Below are 19,153 nucleotides of genomic sequence, written 5' to 3' on the forward strand. Positions count from 1 at the left end.
GGTCACCATGGGAAAATATATGAAGGGGATTTTAGAAAATTCCCTTGGCTTGCCCACCATCACTTGCCCCAGAAGAGGGGAAAGCATCAATTCAATTAAATCAGCAGACAACAGAGGAGTCTTCTGCTTTTTTTAGTTCTCTCTCCCTATCTCTGACACTCCCAACACCCACACCTCAACCCCGTCTCTGCACAGCTCCTGAACTCCACCATACCCTTTCCCCCATAATTTCAGGAAAAGGAACAGGACAGCAGGGTGCCCATACCCCTTCTCCACCCTAGCTGGGGGCTTCACTGAAAGGCTAAGGGGGAAGCAGCTGGAATCTCAACTCCATTGTCTTAGATGGATCCCTCCCCTCCAACCTCCCCTCAGTTCTTTCCTCCCCTAGGGATCCTCTTCCTGGCAGATCTTGCTCAGTGCCCAGATTCCCGGCATTTCCGAGGGTGGGATATAGAGACCATAGGGGCATCAGCAAGGGCCTTCCTCGGCTCCTTGCCTGGGGGCGGGCTAAGGCCCTGGAATGTGTGTTTGGGTTCCTGAAGGGAGCTGCCCTCTGTCCCTGAGGAGACTCAGCAGTCCTCAGACTCTGGTTCCTCCCTTCCTTTCTTCCCCGCCCCCCCCCCCAACTTCTGGTGGGCTGTCTTTTCACTGTCGAGAGACCTTTGGGATAAACAATGGGCACGGCCTTTGATCTCATTAGCCACTGTCCAAGATGAGACACCAGGAGGCAGCTGGCTGGTTAGGCTAGGTATTGAGGGAAGGGAGCTGTCCAAGGGTGGGGAAGGGGCAGTGGCCTTGTCAAGCACGGGTGAAGGGAGCTGTCCAGGGGTAAATCCTTGGTCTCCTGGGACTGGGGAGACCGAAGAGAGGACAGCAGATACTCGTACTATCAAATCCATTATCTGTGCTAATGAAGGAGAGACAGTCTGGAAAATCCAAAAGCAATGGGATAATTCTTTTTAAAAAATAGCAAATGCTATATATTGGATATAGGTTATGGATTACATTAAGTGATTTTCCCCTCCATCTGGCTTAGGCTGTTCATCAAGATGAGTTTGCCTTCGCTGCACAGAGAATGCCGGGGCTGGGGTAGTGAGCTGGGAATAAAATGTGCCACAGATAGGCCACCTATTGATAAACAAAGAGTACGGAGACGATTTTGCTCCCAGTTCTCTCTTCTCACAAGGGTAGCTCTGGGTGGTTCCAGGGCGAGCTGTTACCACCTCTGGTGTTCTTTTTCCCTCTCTGGGCTTTGGTTCGCCCCTCCGCTTTCATGAAGCCTCATGACCACCTCAACTTAAATCAATATCCCCTTCTTTTGGACTTTTAATGTCCGATGGCTTTGGACACCTCATTCTGGCCTTTAATCATCATTAGCTCTGGGGCTACTTTCTAACCATACCAAGTATTTGTTTGAGTCTTGTTATTAAGCTTCAAGAGGGTAGAAGCTACTTTGCCTTGACCAGAGTATCAGATTAGGTATATGGTAAATTTAATAAATTCTTGTTGAATAAATGAATGGACAACCAAGGATAACTCTCTAAAGAGTACTTTGAGATGCTGAGAAGAAAGGCATCAGATCCCTCCTGAAAGGGTACTGACTGTCCCTCCGATCCACTGGCCAGCAGTTCTTACCCCACTGTCCCAAATAGGGATAGGAGTCCAACTGACTAGAAAGTAGTACACCCAGGGATTTCCCCTCTTGGGGACTGATACTTTTCAGGGGCTGATTGACAGAACCAGATGTTTCCTGCCAGATGTGCCAGTCCTGGTCACTAGAGTCTGGAGAGTGCCAAGAGGGGAGGTGGGATAGGAGTGGGAGAGGGGGGTAAAGGAGTTCTGTCAGGCCCTGACAGCCCCCCAGTCCCAAGCCCAGACTCTAAACAGCACTTCCTCTCTCTCTTTGGCTGGTAGCCGCCCCAAAGCCCCTCCTCTAAGGAAACTCATTTCCTGCCTCCCCAGGTCACTCCCCGGGCTGGGCTGCTCGGGAGCAACTCATTTCAGAGAGTGCCCATCCTCTGGTCAGCTACCCCAGCCAGGCTTGAGGACAGAGCTCTCTCTCTTTCTCTAACAACCTCTCTCCTCACAACCCCACCGGGTTCACCCTCCCCTGCACCCCCGACATCATCCCATCCTTCCTGCCTCTTCCTCCATCTTCTCCCCCCCACACTTCCCCCACCCTTGAGAAGGCTGGAGCAGGGAAGCTGTCGGACCCCTTGCCTCTGCCCCTTTGGTCACAAGGACAACCCACGCCATCCAGCAAGGCCCCCGGCCACCTTACCCCTGGACACTGGATAAGGTCCCGAGGACAGACAGACAGAGGGACGGCATGGAGGGAGCCTTCTACACTGCGATGTTCCTGGCTGCTTGTGTCTTCAGCCTGGCAAGTAGGTGGATCATAGTCCCCACGACTTGCCCCAGGACCCTCTGTCACTCCCCTTCTCTAGTGAAAGTTCTCTCTCTGCCATTAGGGAGTCCTTCTGCCTTTGTTAACTAGTGGTTCTGGGAGCTCGTCTTTCCCTCTCGGGCTGGAATCAGTTTGGCAGGGTCTCCTTATCCTGGGTTCAGTCCAGCCTCCATCTTCGCCTCCCTTCTAGTCTCCAGCCTCTCGTTGGTCTCTTAGAACACAGCCAGAGAATTATGAGCAGAGCCCACCATCTCTCTACCTCTCCCCACCAGACCCACCCCATCTGGTAATACACCCGCCAGACTCATTCTGCTTCTGAGATAAGGCAAGCTCCAGTAACAGCCTAGTAGAGACAACTCCCTGAGAATTGGGTTTTTATCCCAGCTCTATCAACATACTTGGGCAAGTGACTCAATCTACCTGGGATTTAGTTTACTTTGTAAAATGAAGTATTTGTACTCCATAATTTCTATGGATCTTTCCAGATCTAAAGACCCATGCATGATTCTGTAAATAGTTTCCCAATGATTCTTCAGACCAGATGATCTCCTGGGCTCTTCTTGTCTTTAGGGGCTTGGTAGGGAGAAACTGAGGCCACTTTTTGCTTTTGTCAGAACCTTTTCCCCATTCTATCCCCCGCCCCCCCAAGTAAAGATAGTAGTGGTTTAGAGGAAGAAGTGTATTCAGGTGGATACCAGGACCTAGACCCTGGAGTCTCACTCCTGAGGGGAGGGAGAGGAGAGGACCAGAGTCTGAGGCCAATAGGCTTTTGCCCCTAAGAGGAGGGATACCCCTCCAACCATATACTCCACTGTTAATGGCTCCTGTTCCCAAGCTAGGGATGACTGAGGCCCTATTCATGTGAAAAACTCCAGCTCAATACATCACCTCATGCACAATCTGGGAAGGTTGATCAGGAGAGGCTGGGGTGAGGACTATAACTAAGGGCCAACTCCTTCAGCATGGGCTTAAGGGTTGAGACTGGAAGTGACTTGGCATCTTTACAGTGTAAAGAACACAGGAGAACTGGGTGCTGTTTCTGATACTTTCATAATTGGTGTGATATTGGGCAAGTAGGCCTACTTCCCTGGGCCTCAGTTTCCATATCTATAAAATAATGAGGAAGTTAGACCACCAGGGTTTTAAAGGTCCTTTCCAGCTTTACTATCCTATGTCCCAAGACCCACCATAGCTGTAATGCTGTGTTCTAAGGTCCTTTCCGGCTCTGACATTCCATGTGCTAAGGTCATGTTCAGTCCTAATATTCTATGGTTCAGTGGAACCAAGAGGTTATGTTCACCCTAGGGCCACTTGAGATTATTCCTGGCTCTTCTGTTCCCCAGATTCTCCTTGAGACTCTCCAGAAACCTGCTGAAGGGATAGGAGAACTGGGAGACACTAGAGAAGACCCCTTGCAAAAGCTGCTATATGCCTTTGCATTGCTGAAGTTTGCCAAGCCCCGCAACCTCTCACTTGGAAGGAAGTGGAGCTTCAGAGAAAGTCAATAGCCTTCCACAAATTACACTATCTAGCTCCATATCCTCCCTCATTCTCCCCTCTCATTCCCTCCCACCAAGAAACTTCTCTTGTAGGCCCAGATCCCTGGACATTCCTGGACCCTGGGATCAGGGGGTCATGGACTGAATTCTGGTTTCCCACTCCAGTGGGGGTAGGTGTTTGAGGCAGGGAGAGTTTAGTCCAAGAGGCCCAAGCAAAGGGTGGCAGGAACACTCTGAATTCTGTAAATAGAGGAGAAGGGGGTTTAGAAAGAAAGAAAATCAACAGAGTTCATCCAGGAGTCAAGAGATAGCATAGACTACTAAACCCCTGGGTTCCCTTTCCTAGGTCTGTACCCTGATCTCTTGAGAGATACTACAGAATCATAGACTGTTTTAGTTCATAGGAAATTATAGATCATCTGACCTTGGAGTTCAGTACTTACCAACTGTGTAGCATTGGGCAAGTCACTTAAACGCTTTGGACCTCAGTTTCCTCATCTGTAAAATGGGGATAATTCTTGGAGGGCTTTTCAAAGTGCTTTATAAACTTTAATGTATCTTGTAAAGGTGAGTTTTCCTCTTCCTCTTCCCATTATTTTTATATTTAACACTCTCAATTTATAGATGAGAGACTTGAAACCTATACAGGGGCAGTAACTTACCCAAGGTCACATAGCAAGTCAGTGGCATAGCTGAGACAAGAGACCGAGGCCACTCCACTACTCTGGGCATTTTCCTTCTCTCTCTGGCTGCTTCATTTTGCTGCAAATTTTTGACCCACTTTGATTTTTTCAGTTGTATAAATCATACAAATTGTACTTACTGGGACAGTTTCTGGTTTGTGTCCTATCAGAATAGTATGTATGTAAGGAAAGTGGATTTTCACATGACTGCATGGCTGATTGCCTGCGCTGGAGAAGATGGGGGATGAGCCCTATAGAGAGTTAACAAAGTGCGATAGAGGTCTTGTCAGCCGTGTTCTTAGGGGCTACATTCAGGGCCTGGAATCCTGCTCCATCTCCTCCGGGCATCTGACTCTTCCTTCAGAGGCCCATCTAGTGAAAAGAGCACAAGATTCAGAGTCCAAGGGCTTGAGTTTGAGTCTTAGTTCTGCTTCTTGCTAAATGCATTTTGGGGCCTCAGTTTCCTCTATCTGTAAAATGAAAGGGTTGGACTAGATGGCCTCAGGGTCTCTGCCAGCTCTATGATCTTATATTACCTTAGGGAAAAAGTAGCTTTGACCAGCAAGGTCGGGGACGCAGATGCCGCAGATGCGCGCATGCACACACGAGTCAGCCTCTGGAAAGGCTTGGGGAATGAAGATTCCAGAAGTGTCTTGGGGGAATATTGAAATGATGATTTTCCACATTTATATGGTGTTCAAAGGTTTGCATACATGTCCTATACATGACATCTCCACCTGGCATAATGAATCAAGAGTTGGGTCCTAAGTTAGGAAATACAGGGTTTGAGCCCTAACTCTGACACTAGTCATTTATCCTCTCAGTGTCCAAGCAACTCTCTAAGACTTTAATTGGCCAAAGCACTGCTGATCTGCACTGGCAGAAGAATCTCCTCATTGAGAATTCTCTACATTGATAAAGTTGCCCACTGGGACCATCAAAACCTCCAAAGATTTAAAGGACACTTTCCCCACAATACCTTGGGATCTAGATAATACAAGTATTCCAGATAGGAACTAGGCTTGTGATTTCATTTCTGCAGGGAACTATATTTCTATGAAGTACATAATATTTATATATACACTATAGACGTATAGGCAAGGAAACTCCCTCTGCCAGTATAAGTCAGCACCTCCCTAGGCCCTAAGGCAGACGTGTGACTGCCCCATAGACCCATGCTGCTTATGACACAGCAGCAAACCGGGTTAAAATGTAATCGAGAAATATTTAACAAAATAAATTAAACTACAAAATGACAAAGATAATATATTTTAAAACTAAGTCAGTATGTAGCTGGCCAAGGATCCTTATGTTCAGATTAGTGACCTGTTTCTTTTGGAGTTTGACACCACTGACCTAGAGCCCTGAAAGGTTAAATGACTTATTCAGGGTCACACAGCCAGGTATAGGCAGGATTTGAACTGAGATCTTTCTGGCTTGGAGGCCAGCTCTCTATTATTTATGTTATACTATCTGTCAAATAATTTTATCTTCATCTTACATATGAAGAGACTGAAGATGGGGGGCAGGGGGGTGGGAGTGAGTTACTTGCTACTGACAATAAACATGTTTATAGACCTAGGACTGTGACCTGGGGTTTAGGGTGACCTGGTTGAGACAATCCAAAAGAGATTAGAGGGGGTCAGGTCCAGAACCCTTTGGGTCAACTTCTTGCCCATGTCCCATACCCAACCCTCATCTATAATGAGAATCAATAGCAGGGATAGTCAGGGTCAGATTTCTCCAGAACAGGGCTTAACCTTTGGGGTGACAGATCTACCTGAGGCAGCTCCGTGGTACCTCAGAGAAGCAGATAGACAGGTAGAGTTCTAGGTCTGGAGCCACAATAGATCTGAGTTCAAATCCAGCCACAGACACGGTGTGACCCTGAGTCTTGATTTGCCTCAGTTTCTTGACTGTAACAGAGGGATAACAATGACACCCATCTGCCAGGGCTGTTGTGAGGGTCAGATGAGGTGATGATTGTAGAGCATTCAGTACAGAGCCTGGCACGTGAGTGCTATGGAAACGGCAGCTCTTATTTTTATGATGAGTCCCTTCTCCGAATGATGTTTTAAAAAGAATCATAATGGGAAAAATGCTAAATTTTAAGTAAAGGGTAATGAGAATAAAGATACATTTTTTCCTACCCAAGTTCACAGATCCCCTGAAATCTGACAACTCTCGTTCTAGATGGTAACAGGGCATCAATCTGAAGGAACCTGAAATCCTTTTGTTGGGCTTGGGCAATGGGGAGAAATCGATGTCCTGAGCCCCCTTCCCCGGACATTCTTCAAAGTGGCTTAGATTCCTGGGGGTCCAAGGAGATAGTTTTGACTTGGTCTCATGCCAAAGGGAAGATCAGAAAAGTCTTAGGATGTTCTCTAGCCTTCACCTGCCTTTTTCTCATAATCTTTGTCTCCTCCCCACTGAAGAAGGGACCATGGAGGTCATCTAATCCAATCTCTACATTTTACAGATGAGAAAATTGAGGCCCAGGGGAATTAAATTAAGTGACTTCTAAGGTCATGTATGAAGATAAGTGGCAGAGAGAGCATTTGAACTCGTCTTCCCATGCCAAACTCCCGTGTCTTTCCACCATACTGCCAGGCCCCAACTCTCTGATCTCTCTGGCCCAGGATCCTTTTCTTAGGATCATAGAATTTGGAAATGGAAGGGATATTGGAGATCATCTTGCCCCATCTTCTCATATCATAGGTACAAGATACGGGAGGCAGGGCTAGACAGCATTTCATTCACAAGAGAAGCAGCCATCTTCGTGGGCTGCAAGCTCAACATCTGTTTTTAGCCAATGATGTGACATGGTAGTTAAAAAGGCCAAAGAGACCAAGAAAAGTGACAGTCCCCTTGTGTTCCCTCTGGTCAGAACGTACCAGAACAGTTCTGGTATTGACAAACTAGAGGGGGACGTTGAATTGGCTTCCCATTCATTATGTTTGAGGTTCAGTTGAAGGAAGTTTAGCCTAGAGAAGACTTGGGGGGGCATGTGAGAGATGAATGAAATATCTCAAGGGTCATAATGTAGAAGATGGATCAGATTTCCTTGGCCCCAGAAGTCAGAGCCAGAAGCAGTTAAGGAAAGTTGTGGGGTGGTAAATTTAGGTTCTATGGATGGGGAAAATTTCTGGCTATTGGTCATCCACAAGTGGAACAGGTACCTTGGGAGGTTATGGGATCCCCCTCACTTGGCATATTTAAAGACTAAATGATACTTGTTTGGGATACTATAGTGATGATTTCTGGTCAGATATGGATTGGACTAGATGGCCTCTGGGGTCCCATTTGACTTTGAGATACAACATAAGAAACTGAGGCACAGTTGGTAGAGCACTGGGCTTGGAACCCCAAAGATTCATCTTTATGAGTTCAAATCCTGCCTCAGACACTTACTAGCTGGGTGACCCTGGGCAAGTCACTTAACCCTGTTTGCCTCAGTTTCCTCATCTGTAAAATGAACTGGAGAAGGAAATGACAAACCACTCCAGTATCTTTGCCAAGAAAACCCCAAATGGGGTCATGAAGCATTAGACACAGATAAACAACAAATGCACTGGCTCATTGGACCTTAGGATCCAGCTAGGTGAAGTGATTTGTCCAGTTACATGGAGTGGTAAGTGGCTGAGCTGGGGATTCAGATCCAGATCTGCTAGTTCCAAATCCAGTGCCCTTCCCACTATACCACACTATCCCCTTCCAGTCTGACCTCTCTGTCAGCAGGACAACCAACAGAGCACAATGAGTGTTTTCTATGGACTTCGAGTGTTGGGGCTGGAAGAGACACTGGAAATCATTGAGTCCAACCGAATCCTTATAGAGAGGGGGAAGCCAGGGCCCAGAGAGGAGAGAAGACCTGCTCTAGGTCACACAAGTTAGTGACAAGACCAGCCTGGAGCCTGTGTCTGCTGCCCTTTGCCACTAGACCTGAGCCCCTGCCGCTTTTTGGTTTATTTCTCCATATTTCTTCTTCCCGGGACACATTAGTGTATGGAGAGTTCAGTCCTTAAACATGGACAGATCTCAAAGCATCATTAACACCCTTCAGTCTCCAATCACCCTACTCGCTGGCTGGCTCTTTCCCATAGGAGCTCCTCCCTCAGACCTTTCCGTGTTTCCCTGGTGCCTGCCTAATTGTGATTAAGCTTTGTTTTCATACCGTCCCCCCTGGCTGGCCCCACTGGCCATGGGGAGACAGGATGGGGCGTCACACTCCCTTCTGTCTCCCCATTCTCGTCTGTGGCGGGAGGAGGAGGGTGAGGGGGAAAGAGCAGGCATTCGAAAAAGCCCCAAAGGACCAAAATAAACGGGCGCTTATCTGATCTCCCAGCTGGCCCTGTTATCTGATCATTACATAATGCAGTCCAGCTGGGCCTCTCCTTGCTGATAGAATAAGGGCTTCGGAAGGAGGGATGAGAAGAGAGAGAAAAATGTTAGTTAAATCTTTTCACACTCTACTAGCAATCAGATCATTACCATTCACACTTCGATGTGTCCATCAATTGTCTTGTGATACCTCTGATTGGCGCCATGATTTCCCAGACCAAAACATCTCTCCTTGAGTCCAGCTCCCCCATTTGTATTGTCTTCCCCTCTTAGAATGTGAGGGCAGGAACTGCCTTGCTTTTTTTGTACCTGGATCCCAAGCACTTAGTGTAGGGCCTGGCACAAGTGCTTTTTGCTTATTCATTTATAACACTTCTAGATTTATAGAATCTCAAGAATTATAGAGTTGGAAGGACAACCACAGAGGCCAGAAATCTTGAGTGGCCTGTGACATGTTAATGTGTGTTAGTGTTGGGCAGCAACTTCTAGGCAATAGGGGAGTGCCCAACCTATTCCCCTTTTGGTCACTGACACTCAAGACGGTACCTGTGCTGTTGGTATTGGACCTGGTGAAGAGATGGAACTCTTCCTAGAGGGGCCCATCACATAGCTGTTTCTGTATCTAAGGGTCTATATTCCCTGGGACTAAGAAAAGGGATATGGGGTTGGATGAAAGAGAGTCCAGGGGTCAATAGAAGGTTCCTCTCACCCTCACCCCCCATCCCCCCCCAATCAAGCTTGCTTCGGTTCCCCACCAGAGCCCATCTTTGATCTCGAAGAAAACAGGAAGTGAGCAGGACAAGATGGAGACACAAACTTCCAAACAGTCTCCCCTTCTCCATCCTCCTCCGGGCTCTGCACATTCCTCAGGACGAGGTGTAGGGGGCCTGCTTCCTCTCCCCTTCCATGCCTGGCAGAGTAAATTTCCACTCTCTTCCCTCCCAGCTGAGAGCTTCCTGTCGGCCCCAGTGAAGGGAAGCCCAGAACATAGTCCGGTCATCCCCCTATTTCCCTTGCTCCCTGGCATCATGGGATCATAGGACTTAGAGCTAGAAAGGACCTTGACACATCTAATTCACTCCCCCCTCATTTTTCAGAAGAGGAAATCGAGACCCAGAGACCTGCCCAAGATCACAGAACTAATTTGTAGAACTGGGATCAGAGCTTCCCGTTGAAGGGCTCTCTCCCAAATGTCCCCTAGGGTTGACCCTGAAGCCATCAGTCCCTTCCTAGACTTTTAAATTGGAGAGGCCTTTTGAGACCATCTGTTCCAACTTCCTCATTCTACAGGTGGGGTAATTGAGCAAGAGACAAAAAGTGATTTGCCCAAAGTCACAAGCTAGGAAGCAGCAGGCCCAAGCCTGGAAGCCAGGGCTCCTGGCTCCTGGCCAGGGGGTCTTTGAAATTCAGCACATAACAGTACCTTTAAATGACCAAGCCAAATTACTCCCGTTATTCACTGGACTGGTGTTTTCTCTGATTTAAATAGTAAAAAAAACAAATATTGGATTAGCCATTTTTACCCAGCACTCAGAGAAACAGGAGAAGACACAGTTTCTTCCCCCTCGTGTTGGCAACACAAGACACACACACACACATATGATCCTCTCTCCTAATTTTCTCCACTCACTGTCAATCCATTCATCAAATAACAAATATTTGTCAAGTGATTTCTATGCTTCAAGAATGCCAAGATAAAAACAAAATAGTCTCTGCCCTCAAGAAGCTTACATTCTTTCCTGTTAACTCCCCTGCCAACTAGGGGAATGAAGGGGTGGGAGAAGAAACAGACCTAGAAACTCAGCCTGTGTAACTGTGTCATTTATAAAATGAGGTGATTGGACTAAATAGCCTCTGAAGTCTCTTTAGGCTAGGTTAGCACACTAGGCAGGGGTGTTTGGGGGGTGGGGACAGGATACCTAACTGTCATTCTGAGGCAGGCATATATCCGTCCAGCCAGGCATCTGGTTGACACATGGGCAGGGCCACAGGGGCAGTGCCTGGAATTGTAACTCTGCAGCCAGCTGTAGTTTGGTAGGTATAAGTTTGCCCCACCCTACTTCTGGCCCAGGGTAGTGCCAAGTTAGCAGTGTCTATATGAGGACATGTCCCTTCACTTCTGGTTTCTGCTGGTTGAGGTCAGGGGGAGTTGACAACCACATTCTTGGAAGAACTCAATGGTTATCCTCAACATTTTGCTAACGGCCAACAGAAAAAAGAAGGGTCCCACCCTAAACTACCTCCACCATTTAGTGGTGTCAGAAGAGTCAGCCAACAGCCTCTGCATGTCTCATCCTTATCAATAAGGATTTAGTTCTGTGTAGTAGGGGCTGGAGTGTGTGCTTGGAGAGACACTCACCTACAAAGGAAATGTATAATACTTCAAGAGAACCCAGAGCTTTTAGAGGTGGAAGGAATGGTTGAGACCATGGAGGCTTACCTCTTCATTTTCAAGATGAGCTGCCCAAGGCTCAGGAGTTAAGTGTCTTGTTGGAAGTCACAGAGTTGGCTAGAAGTGGCAGAGTTAGGATGAGACTATCAGTCTCGGTTGACAACCCCAGGGCCCACCATGACCATCAGATTGGTCCCATAAGAGGGAATGGGATTTCTTTTCTCCATCACATTTACCTTTTTGTTTTCTCCACCCAGTAGCATTTAACACTTAGCTAGTTTGGAACCCAGCTAAAGGAGATCCAACTTAAGCAATGTCTCTAGGAAAGGACAAACTTGGGGCTTAGTGCTCCTCTAGGAAGTCTTGGGGGGGCATTTGGGAGGCCTCCAAAGTGGGGTCCTGGTGTGACCTCAAGGGTTAAGGGATCAACCAGTCTGATGGTAGGAAAGTGGGTCAAATTCCACTCTCCCCTTGGTAGCCAATCTTGGGGTTTGTCTCCAGCATAACCCCACTCTTATCCCCCACATTGCCTGACTGCTACTTTCCTCTACAATGCAAACTCTTGCCTTTTTCCTTCTGAACCAGGCACCAGATCCTCAGGGGAGTCATGACCTAACTGCTACCTTTGCTCCTATAGCAGCTGACCCATCCAGCACACCTACCCTCTTACCCTCCAGGTCACTCCTCATCTTTGGGGCAGAAGGCCTAGGACAGTCACACAAGATAAGCAAACATGTCTTTGCTGTTGTTGGTGTTGTTCAGTTGTGACACCCTTTGGGGTTTTCTCAACAGAGATACTAGAGTGGTTTGCCATTTCCTTCTCCAGTTCATTTTACAGATGAGGAAACTGAGGCAAACAGGGTCAAGTGACTTACCAGGGGTGATACAGCTGCTAAATGTCTGAGGCCAGATGAACTCAGATGAACTTCCTGACACCAGGCCCAGCACTCTATCCCCTTGCACCACCTAGCTGCCCAAGAAAACATGAATGGTTTGCAAATATACATCAGAGATCTCTTTACATCCTCTTTCTCTTCCCCTTCTTCCAAGGCCACTCCTCTCCAGGACTTCCCTATTACTGTCACAGGCATCACCATCCTTTTAGTCACTCAGGGCAGTGATCTGGCATCATCTCTGACCCCTCACCCTCTCTTATTTCACACAGATGCCAAATCATGTCATTTCTTCCTTCCCAACATCCTCAACATCTGGAATTTGAGCTCCCTCCTCTCTACTCTCAGAGTTCCTTTCCCAACCACTACCCCAGTTCAAATGCTTATCACCTTTCTCCTGGACTATTATGATAGTCTTCTGACTGGTCTCCCTACCTTAAATCTTTCCCTCTTCCAATCCCATGATTCTCTTCAATCACTGCTCTGGGATTAATCAACTCCAATGGCTCCCTAGTGACTCTAGAACCAAATATCATTTCAACTTTATCTTTCATTCTTTTCCAATTTGTATTTTTATAAGTTTTATAATGTACATAATTACTAGAATAGCAGTATGTGAAATAATTTCTAAATTTATAAAGGTAGAAATATTGGGAATGTGTGCTCAAAATTTGTTTTTTGTTTTTTATTGATGAGGTACATGTCTGAAAAAGTTCAGAGATCCTTTTGGAAAAAGCTCTAGACCCAAAGTGAGAGACTTGGCCACTTCCCTCTCCTTTGGTCTTTCTGGGTTTTGATGGCATTGTTTACCAGATATTTAAGTGTGAATTAGGCAAAAAGAGAGTCCAAGGTGCTGTATTGGATAAAGAGTTGGCTTAAGTGTCTGGAGAGTCTATGTTCCAAGTCTCACTGCTCACAGATAACTGACTGTATGACCTCAGACAAGCCCTCAGAGCCCCAGAGAATGGGTGAGAAGGACGAACTACTGAGTCCCAGAAATAGAAACTTCCATTGCCTCTTATGGGTTACAGCACTCAAGACTAAGAAACTAAGTCATGATTCTCTCAAGCTCTGGGTCCCGGGTCAACTATTGGACTGCCACAGTCTGGGCCAGTCACACGTGTGAGTGAGTCACATCCTCAGCCATATACATACCCACTGAGTTGAGATTTCCTGACACCATTATCTTCCCTTAATCATAGTATTAACTTTTAGCAATTTAGGAGAAACAATACTCCCTTGCCTATCACCTTACTTACCATCTTCTCAATGTAAAGCATGAAGAAATGGCAAACAGACTCAGAATTACAGGACCTAACCCTTTATGTGGAGTGGGGCAGAAGGGAAGAGGGGAGGAAAGAGAACAGACATTTATTTTTTAAATAGTATTTTTTTCCAATTACACATAAAGACAATTTTTATTTTTGCCTTTTGGAGGGCAATTGGGGTTAAGTAACTTGCCCAAGGTTACACGGCTAGTTTTTTTTGTGTGGATGTTAAGTGTCTGAGTCCGGAACCAAGCTTGGGTCCTCCTGACTCTGAGGCCGGAACCAAGCTTGGGTCCTCCTGACTCTGGGGCCGGCGCTTTACTCACTGCGTCACCTAGCCTCCCCAAGACAATTTTTTTTTAAAGCAATTGGGGTTAAGTAACTTGCTCAAGGTTACACAGCCAAGTGTTTCTGGGTGGGTGCTAAGTGTCTGAGCCCGGAATTTGATCTCCAGGTCTTCTCAACACTGGAGCTGGTGCTTTTACTCGCTGTGCTACCTGGCCGCCCCTCCAAGACAATTTTTAATGTTCATTTAGAAAAAGTTTTTGAGTGCCAAATTTTCTCCCTCCTTAAAAAGTAAACAATTTGATGTACATTGTATATGTACAATTGTGTAAAACACATTTTCATATTAGTCATGTTATGAAAGAAAAAAAAAACTAAAAAAATACCATGAAAAAAATAAAGTGAAAATAGTACCTCACAACCACCCTGTATGGTATATGCTATTATGATCCCTCTTTTACATTAAAGACACTGAGGCAGATTAAGTGACTTGTCTAGGATCACACAGTTAGAAATCCTGTGAGGCTCGTTTTGAACTCAGGCCTTCCTGACTCCAAGCCCAGTATGATATCCACTACCCCACCTAGCAGGTCCAAATTGTGCATTATTATATTGATGTTCCTAATGCATTGTACCATTGAAATGCTATGACAAATCACTTGAAGCTTAGAAAATATTATCATTATCTAACTTCTTATGTGCTGACCTTTACAACCCTCTTAGGTAGGCAAGGAAGAGATTTTGATTTCATTTTACAGAGATGAAAAATAGGTCTCATTTGCCCGAAGTTGTGAGACAAAAAGCAGGACTATTGGTGACTTGTCCCAGATATTGAAAGGGGGGGGGTGGGTCTTGATCATTCAAATATCCCACTACCAGATCCCTAGAGGCCGTGAAGGGAAGGGCAAAGGAGCAGTGTTGAGGCCAGAGGAAGGGGAAAAGAGATACATTATAGGTCTGGAGGTAGAAAAGAGCCTAGAGGTCCCTTAATTCAACTGTCCTCATGATTCGAAGAGATTAATTGACTTGCCTAACAAAGGCACACTGGTAGGAAAGGATCAGAAGGAGAATTCAAACCCAGGTCCTCTGATTCAAAAGTCAGTACCCGTCCTGCTATATCACATTGCCTCCAAACCTAGGCTGTCCACTCCACTAGTGAATGGACTGTCCTCTGGGCCCATCATATCTCTCCCCCTGCCCCTCCTCAACTATTTTGATTGTAGATAAAAAAAAATTTTTTTGTTATGCTTCTGAGTCAGAACTGGAACTAGAACCTGAGTTTCCTGACTCCTGATCTAGGACCTTTTCCACTTTGAAAGTAGGGACCATAGTCCCCAGTCATCCCAGCCTTCTTCCTCCCCCATCTCTCTCTCCTTGCCCAGATGAGGACACTGGCCCTAAAGGTGACTGTGTGTTCCCTAACAGGTCCTCTGGAGAAAGCTGTCTGTGACCTGGAGCTCCCGGACTCTGAAACAGGAAAGGTGACATACACCACAAATCAGGTCTCCTGGGGTTGCCTGGGCCAGAAATCCCTTAAGTCTACCCGGGAAGTCCATGTCCTCAACCTGAGGTTTCCAAAGGTGAGTGATCCCTTGACCAGCTGACTGCAGGGCAAGCTGTTACAGCACGCTCAAGGGAAGGCTCCCCCAACCTGACACCCTCTCTCCGCAGTAAATAGAACCTTCACCAGCTGTTACTGCCAGGCCTTGATGCCCTGGGGAGAGGGCAATGGCATGGACACCTTACAGGGAACAGTGTAGTAGCTCTTTCTTACCAAGATACCCACCAGAAAACCCTTTGCAAATTTTCCTCAATTTTCTGAGTGCTATAATTAACTAAATGGATTTCTTTATTGGCTGATTGTGGTTGGTAAGGCCAAATAACAATAAATCAACAAGCATTTATTAAGTGCCTAACAGAGTACCAGGCATTGTGGAATACAAAGACAAGGGAAATAGTTCTTGTCCTTGAGAGACAGACAAAAGACAGATGGATAGACAGACAGATGGATGGATGGATGGGTGGGTGGGTGGGTGGATGGGTGGGTGGTGGGTGGATGGATGGATAAATAGTTTGAACAAACATCTGTTAGGCACTTACTTTGTACCAGGCACAGTGCTGAGCACTAGGGGTACAAATACAAGCAAGCAAGACAGTCCCTACCCTCAGGAAGCTTACATTTTAATGGGGAAAGACACAGAAACATTGATGGTCAATTTTTGCTCAGCATTCATTCCCTCTTAGCCTTGGAGCTGTAATGGGTATGTGATGACAAAAAATGAAGCTCTCTCTGTCCTCAAGGAGCTTACATTCTGTTCATCTATTTCACGTCTGCTAAACCTTCTTGCAGTTCTGAGTCCTATGATCCTCTCTAGGACTCAGGCAGGGGCCCAGCTGCTTCCCTCCAAGCAAGATACAGAAGGAGCATTGACTGGCCCCAGGTTCCACAGTCTGTGAGAATCCTTAACCTTGTGACCTTTCTTGACCTGAGGCCTCCTCTATAGGTCATACTCCAAAGGAGAGAGAATTTCTCTCATGGAATCTGGTGATTTCCTAAAGTCATGAGTTTTCCATATGTGGCCTAGTTGGACATAGCCAATACAGTCCTTGGTTAGGGGGTCTGAGGGGAGATAACTTCCCCTCTGGGGCAAGCAGCATGTGGCACCTTCAAGTAGATGAGCCATCAGGAAATGCACCCTTGTCTGGCCTGGCTCTCCTATCTCTGATGGTTCTGGGAAGCTTCTCCTGGGAACAGGGGCAGGGCTCCATTAAAGGTGCCCACCAAGTCATATCATGACCCACAAGAGACAGGAAACCACTGTCGGGTGTCTCATAGGTTCCAGTCAGGCCCCCTGTTCTGAATTGTGATAAGACAGCCTCAGTATAAACATTCCTCTCAAACCCAGGCCAGTAGGACTGATTCAGCTCTTACGTAGATTCTAGTATCTTAGTATCCAGTATTCTTCTCCCTTGAGCAACATTGGCTGGAAATGCTGAGATTTGAGGATTTTCTGATAATAAGACAGTGACTCATTCTTGATGACAATGGCCAATCCTGTCAAAAAAAACAGAACAGAGAAGGCTCCTTCTAGTCCTCAGGCAAGGGAGTAGGGGATTCCTGCCACCTCCCCTGGGGCCAACTGGGATATGAATAGAGAATTCACTGGTATAGGGAATTCCCAGGTAAGGACACTCCCTCTACCAATACAGATTGGTACATTCTCTGTAACACTCAGAGTTACATAGAGAGCCAGGAGGTTGAGTGCTTTGCCCAGAGTAACACAGCCATTAATTACTTAAAAAAAAAAAAGGATCATTTATTTATTTTTACCATTCATTTAAAATTTTTTTTGAGTCCCAAATTCTCTCCTTCTCTCCAGCCCCTCCCCCATCCACTGAGAAGGCAAGCAACATGATATCAATTATACATGTGAAGACGTATAAAAAATGCATGCAAAACACATTTCCTTATTAACCATGTTGCAAAAAGAAAAATTAAAAATGGAAAAATCATGCTTCAATCTGTACTCAGACTTCATCAGTTCTCTCTCTGAAGATGGATAGCATTGTTCCTCACAAGTCCTTCAGAATTGTGTTGGATCATTGTCTTGATCAGAGCAGCTAAGTCTTTCATAGCTGATTATCATGACAATGCTGCTGTTACTATGTACAATGTTCTCCTGGTTCTGCTCACTTCACTTTGCATCAGTTCATATAAGTCTTCTCAGGTTTTTCTGAACCCATCCCTTTCATCATGTCTTATAGCACAATAGCATTCCATCACAATCATTATGTGCTATAGCTTGTTCAGCCATTCCTCAGTTGATGGGCATCCCCTCAGTTTCCAATTCTTTGCCACCATGGATAGAGCTGCTACAAATATTTGTGTACATATAGGCCCTTTCCCTTTTTGTTTTTTATCTCTTTGGGACACAGACCTAGTAGTGGTATCGCTGGGTCAAAGGGTATGTACAGTGTTCTAGCCCTTTGGGCATGGTTCCAAATTGCTCTCCAGAATGGCTGGTTCACAATTCCACCAATAGAGCCATTATTATTATTATTTATTATTAGAGGCAGGACCTGAACCCAGGTCTTCCACGCTTAGAGGTCAGTTCTCTAACTATTACACTATGTTTCTAACTGATACAATAACAATAATAGTGATAAAAATAATAGCTAAGGGGAGGCTAGGTGGCACAGTGAATAGAGCACCAGCCCTGGAGTCAGGAGGACCTGAGTTCAAATTTGGCCTCAGCCATTTAGCACTTACTAGCCATGTGACCTTGGGCAAGTCACTTAACCCCAATTGCCCTACCTTCCCTCCAATAAGCAAAAAAAAAAAAAGCTAAAAATAAGTTAGCATTTACATAGCTGTTAAGGTTCAAGAAATATCTTTGCAAATATTATCGCATTTAATCTTAACTACCAGTGGTGTTAAATTGAAGTAAAAACAGGGGTCACTAATTTATGCCAACGGATCCCTGTGAGCTACATACCCACTTAGTTTTAAAATATGTTATACATGTTTTATTATATTTTAATTTATTTTGATAAATATTTCCCAATTTCATTTTATTCTTTTTTTTTTTTTAAAGCAATTGGGGTTAAGTAACTTGCTCAAGGTTACACGGCCAGTTATTATTTCTGGGTGTGGTGCTGAGTATCTGAGACCGGATTTGATCCAGGTCATCCCGACACTGGAGCCGGTGCTCTTACTCGCTGTGCTACCTGGCCGCCCCTCATTTTATTCTTAAAAAAGAGGCTGTGTTAGATACCTCCATTCACAATAGTTCTATGAGAAGCTATTATTTTCCCCATTTTATAGATGAGGAAACTGAGGTAAGCAGAGGTTAAGTTACTTGCCCAGGATCACATAGTAAGTGTCTGAGGCTGGATTTGAACTCAGGTCTTCCTGTTGACAGGTAGAGTACTTGACATCCTCTTACAGTGTGGAAAGTATTGGGGTCCATCTCCAGTTATCCTGATCTGTATCTTGGCTCCAGAGGAGAGAGTGAGACTGGTGACTTTGCACAGCCCTGTGTTACTTAAATCCAATTCACCTGAAAGTCAGGATATCACTTTCCTGATGTCATGGTCCTCTTCAAGAACAAAGGACAGACAACAATGTTCCCCTATGTTACCTCCTCCTGACAAGGACCCTTGTCGGCAGGAATGCGATTATTAGAGGGGTTTCATATTATTCTGTTGGGCATCTAGGTGGCACAGTGAATAGAAGGCTGAACCTGGAGTCAGGAGGACCTGGGTTCAAATTTGGCCCCAGACACTTACTAGCTATGTGACCCTGAGACAGCCACTTCACCCAGTTTGCCTCAGTTTCCTCATCTATAAAATGGGTTGGAGAAGGAAATGGCAAACCACACCAGT

General features: G+C 45.8%; 1 protein-coding gene across 1 annotated transcript in view; it reads left to right on the forward strand.

Annotated features, from left to right (window-relative positions):
• The first annotated feature begins 2,067 nt into the window (after positions 1 to 2,067).
• The window catches only part of ENG (endoglin), a 41,024-nt gene continuing 23,938 nt past the window's right edge, over positions 2,068 to 19,153 (forward strand). Inside the window, exons 1-2 of the mRNA XM_069069544.1 lie at positions 2,068 to 2,387; positions 15,194 to 15,348. Coding sequence (XP_068925645.1) covers positions 2,330 to 2,387; positions 15,194 to 15,348 — 213 coding nt within the window. The 5' untranslated portion in view covers positions 2,068 to 2,329. The remainder of the gene's footprint in view (positions 2,388 to 15,193; positions 15,349 to 19,153) is intronic.

This window comes from Petaurus breviceps, unplaced genomic scaffold, assembly GCF_028583685.1.
Source record: "Petaurus breviceps papuanus isolate PSGF00001 unplaced genomic scaffold, PetGlider_PUasm1.0 90779, whole genome shotgun sequence".
NCBI lineage: Eukaryota > Metazoa > Chordata > Mammalia > Diprotodontia > Petauridae > Petaurus > Petaurus breviceps.